Below are 5,162 nucleotides of genomic sequence, written 5' to 3'. Positions count from 1 at the left end.
ATACATGTACTCTTAGACCTACTCTCGTTTAGAGTATGGTACTTCAATCATTTAAAATCAACTAGGTCTAGGTGTGGTTCTAAAACCCTAATCTTCTAAAATCCTAATTTCAAACCTTTGATCCGTAGCTTCACCTTGTTAATATAACTTTGTTGCTTTGATCTCTACTTGCTTGTGTACTTGTACATACTTATTGATATTTTATCATTGTGCACTTGTACTTTATTCATGGTATTGTCATTGTATATATACTTTGTTCACTAACCATATGCATGAGGTATTTATCCATCCATCATCCATCATATTCATTCACACATGAAATGATCCCAAGGTATAAACATCCTTTTACTTATTATAATTTGAATTTGCATTGATTTCTTTGTTGTACTCACTTGTTTACTTTTGTGACACATGCTATCACACACACACTTGAGGTATCCTTGATTGATTGCTTAAGTTGTTGTTGAAATATCCAAAGGAATGGGAATGATATTGACGAAAATTGTCAAGGTACTCAATCTCTCTTCTAAACTCTTTTACTTTGTGCTTAGTATTGTTACAGCTTTGCACCCCACTTGTTTTGAAAATGGTTATATATTGTTAAAACTCAACCTTTTTAAAACCAACCCTTGGTTTTGTATTGTTAAAGCTCAACCAAATTCTTTTAAATCCTAGCCTTGTATTGTTAAAGCTTGACTCCTTTGAATTAAACTTGTTAGGTATTGTTAAAGCTTAACATTTTAAAAACTCGTTGAGTACTGTTAAAGCTCAACACCTAAACAGATTTTGGCCACTTGCCTCTTTTATTTTCCTTTTAAGAGGAACTACAGAAGCTCTGACTTCCTTACTGCACTTAAGGGGTGTGTATGCCTAAGATGAGATATCTTATCGAGCTCACTTTTAAAATCTTATTTTCTCATCCCCCCACTCTATTTAAACAAAAACACATAAAAACAAAGGAATTTTATAAACAACAACAATGATAAAAATATTTTCAAAGAGGTTCCTATGGATTACCATAGATGTGAGGGGTGATTAAAACCTTCCCCTTTCATAACAAACCCCATTACTCAAATCTCTGATAAATTTATTAGTTTTGATTTAAAAAACTTTTATGGGTTTTATTCGCTCTTTATCCCATTTCCTTTGGAAACAACAAAGCGTGGTGGCGACTCTATTAAAACATATGTGCTAAGTAAATCAATGCCTTTAGTCTCACAAATTTCACCACTACAATCGGTTACATCATTTGAGCTAACCGGTTACATTACTGAAGCTGACAAATTTCTAAACTTTGAAAATTTGTAACTTTTGACTCGGGTGTCCATTTGACGCGCCGTTTGAACTTCTGAAAAGATAAAATTATTTCCTATTTAATGAAGTTAATTAATTTCATTAAATAGAAAATAGTTTTATCTTTTCAGAAGTTCAAACGGCGCGTCAAACGAACACCCGAGTCAAAAATTATAATTGGAATAGTTTTTGAGAACATATTTTAAAAGTCATATTTTTCCGGTATCATGTGATAATGCAAAGTTGAACATTTTTGTGTGTTGGTGTATCAAGACGATGTGATTTACAGGTTGCAGATTACTATAATAGCAAAGATGTTGTTGCTGCCACAGATTATGAGCGTTTGAGATGGAGGTTATTCCTCTTTGATATTTTGTTGATGTCGTTGCATTTTTTGAATGTTGCATCATTGAGTTGCATTTCATCGCATTATTAAGTTGGCATGGATTGGCAAACACGTTGGCCTAGATTAGCAAAGTAAAGAAGAAGGCTTATGTCTTGTTAACGCCTCTATTAATTGGCAAATATTAAGTTGGGAACTTATGTTTCATTGGTACCACATGCATTTGCACAGTGTCAGTTGCATTGCATTTTATGATGATACGATGTTAAGTTGTTTGTGAATGATTGACGATATGCTGATGGTTAATTAAAAGTTGTATTGTGTTGAGAAATGGTGAATTGTGTGTGATCTTATTTTTATTATAATTATTATCATACGTTCCTTTATATTGTTCGATATCTCACCCCTTCTGTTTGAATGTTACCCCTATGTTGGTAACGTGCAGGTAATCAAGAATGAAGGCTAAATATCTTTGGTAGTTCGATTCGGTGTTATTGCTCTGATACGTAACACTCGGGGGGGATGAACGCTAATCGTTTTGCTCTTTTTCTTATTGTTGGATTTTTAAATTGTCGTTGAAGTATTTTCACGGCTTGATGCCAATTATGTTGGATTAAGATGTTATGATGTTTTAAAAGTTGAATCATGATGAATTTCGTTGTTTAACTAAAGTTGTTTTTGGAAAATTAATTATTTCGTATTCGGTTCATCCAAGTTAATAGTGTTATGTATCCATTTGTTCAAATATGTGAGCACTTATATGATGTTGTTTTGAATGTAGCATCCCATTTGATGTTGTTTGAAATTTAATTACTCTGATTGTTTGTTTAAATATAACGATGGGAAATGGGGTGTTACAATTGGTATCAAAGCAGTTCGGTTCGTCCGGCCAAGTTGTTGAGTCGTAGTTTTGTTTAACAATCGAGTATTATTAATTAGTTTCTAATCATTGTTTATGTTGTAGTGACAAGTTGAGATGACTGGAGGAAACGATGCTGCAATTGTTGCTGCTTTGGAAGCAATGGCTCAGGCTTTGCAAAATTAGCGGAACACCGACGAGAATGCTGGATCTCGTAGCTTGGCGACTTTCCAGAAGGAGAACCCGCCTACCTTCAAGGGCACGTATGATCCTGATGGAGTGTTGACATGGTTGAAGGAGATTGAGAGAATCTTTTGTGTGATGGACTGCACTCCAACGCATAAGGTTCGGTATGGAACTCATATGCTAGCAGTCGAGGCTGATGACCGGTAGCTAGAGACTCGTCAGAGATTGGAAACTACATGTGAAGATATCACTTGGGTCGTGTTTCGTAGGGAATTCATGAGGAAATGTTATCCTGAAGATGTTCGGGGAAAGAAAGAAATTGAGTTTCTCAAACTGAAGCAGGGAAATAAGTCGGTTACTGAGTATACTACGAAGTTTGTTAAGCTGGCCAAATTTTATCCGCACTATAGCGAGGGGACTGCTGAATTTTCAAAGTTCATCAAGTTTGAGAATGGGTTGCGCTTAGAGATCGAGAAAGAAGTTGGATACCAGATGATCCGTGTCTTTGCTGATTTGGTTGATAGTTGTTGGATTTATGAGGAGGATAACAACGCTCATTACAAGATCAATAATGAGAAAAGGAGAAAGCACCAAGAAAGTTGTTGATAATAAGAGAACTAGTGGGGGAGATGCTCTTGCTGATATTGTATGTTTCAAATGTGGGAAACCTGGTCATAAGAGTAATGTGTGTACTGCTGAAGTCAAAAGGTGTTTCCGTTATGGTAAGCTCGGGCATTCAATATCTGAGTGCAAGCACAAGGAGATGATTTGCTTCAACTGTGGTTAAGAGGGACACATTGGTAGCCAGTGTTAGAAATCAAAGAAGGAACAAGCTGGAGGAAAGGTGTTTGCTTTGGCTGGGACTTAGACCGCTAATGAGGACAGACTCATCAGAGGTACATGTTTCATTAATAGTACTCCTTTAATTACTATTATTGATGTTGGTGCTACTCATTGCTTTATTGCTGTTGATTGTGTTGAAAGATTGGGTCTTATGTTGTCTTCTATGAATGGAGAGATGGTCGTCGATACTATAGCTAAGGGATCAGTGACTACGTCTCTGTGTTTGTCGTTGAGTGGGTCGGATGTAATCTTAGGTATGAACTGGTTAGAATATAACCATGTTCATATTAATTGCTATAACAAGTCTGTGAGGTTCTCCACTCCTGAAGAGGAGGGAGCTAGTTTATTATCTGCTAGGCAGTTGCGGCAGTTGATGCAAGAAGAAGCGCAGGTTTTCTCGTTAATGGCGCCGTTATCTATTGAGAATCAAGCGATAATTGATGAGTTGCAGGTGGGGCATGAATTTCCCAAAGTTTTCCCTGATGAAATTCCTGATGTACCGCCAGAAAGAGAAGTTGAATTTGCTATTGATCTTGTATCTGGTACCAGACCTGTTTCTATGGCACCATACAGGATGTCTGCGTCAGAATTGTCAGAATTAAAGAAGCAATTAGAATATTTGCTTGAAAAGAAGTTTGCAAGACCGAGTGTATCATCGTGGGGAGCTCCAGTGTTGCTAGTAAAGAAGAAACATGGAAATACGAGGCTTTGTGTTGATTATAGATAACTGAATAAAGTAACAGTTAAGAACAAGTATTCACTTTCACGAATATACGACTTGATGGACCAATTGGTGGGTTCTTGTGTGTTTAGTAAGATTGATTTGACTTCAGGTTACCATCAGATTAAAGTAAAAGATGAAGATATCCAAAAGACGGCTTTCAGAATGCGATATGGACATTATGAGTATCCGGTGATGCCTTTCAATGTTACTAATGCGCCGAGAGTATTCATGGAATACATGAACCGTATCTTTCATGCTTATTTGGATCAGTTTGTGGTAGTGTTTATTGATGATATTTTGATTTACTCTAAATTGGAAGAAGAGCATGCAGAACACTTGAGATTATTGATGATTTTTTTTTTAATATTCAAGTATATTAATTAAAAAAGTACTAGATACAAGCACGACGATCAAATGATCCATTCTAAAAAAAACCATGATATCAAACACACCGAAATCAAAGAACCTCACTAACAACTACATCATCAGCCTCGCAATGCGGGGTTTGATCTTATTACTATACCATCCCCTATATGTTATCGTATTAATAATTTTACTTCGTATAGTGTTTATATCTTTTTCTTCTCCAAAAAAATCAAGTTCCTATAATTCCATAAGCCGTAAATTGTTTCTGTTGCAGCTAGCCGCAGCATAGCTGACTTCTAACCTTTGTCAGACCCGTGTTGGATTAACCAATTCAGTTCTCGATCCCACACTTCCCGTTCATGTTAAAAATCAATTCAAGCTAGCACTTTTTTCCACACACTCCTCATAGTATTACAGCCAAAGAATAAGTGGGAATTAGATTCTTATGCCTCGCAGAAACAACAAGCGATATTTAAAACCATAACATACCTCATAAGTCGGTCTTTTGTAGCAAGTCTTTGAAGGCACGTGAGCCAAAGTGTAATAAT

The 5,162-nt window shown here is 36.1% G+C and overlaps 1 protein-coding gene across 1 annotated transcript; it reads left to right on the top strand.

Annotated features, from left to right (window-relative positions):
- The first annotated feature begins 3,252 nt into the window (after window positions 1–3,252).
- On the top strand, window positions 3,253–4,251 carry LOC131614013 (uncharacterized). Its single transcript, XM_058885643.1, has 2 exons — window positions 3,253–3,389; window positions 3,666–4,251. Exons 1-2 carry the CDS (start codon window positions 3,253–3,255, stop codon window positions 4,249–4,251), a joined length of 723 nt encoding a protein of 240 aa, XP_058741626.1.
- The last annotated feature ends 911 nt before the right edge of the window (window positions 4,252–5,162 follow it).

This window comes from Vicia villosa, linkage group LG6 (genome assembly GCF_029867415.1).
Source record: "Vicia villosa cultivar HV-30 ecotype Madison, WI linkage group LG6, Vvil1.0, whole genome shotgun sequence".
Taxonomy (NCBI): Eukaryota; Viridiplantae; Streptophyta; class Magnoliopsida; order Fabales; family Fabaceae; genus Vicia; species Vicia villosa.
This window is presented reverse-complemented; position numbering and strand designations above follow the sequence as displayed.

Coding starts and splice junctions, on each gene's coding strand:
- LOC131614013 (XM_058885643.1), top strand. CDS start 3,253: ATGAGAAAAGGAGAAAGCACCAAGAAAGTTGTTGATAATAAGAGAACT. Junction 3,390..3,665: donor TGTACTGCTGAAGTCAAAAG/GTGTTTCCGTTA, acceptor TTGTGTTGAAAG/ATTGGGTCTTATGTTGTCTT.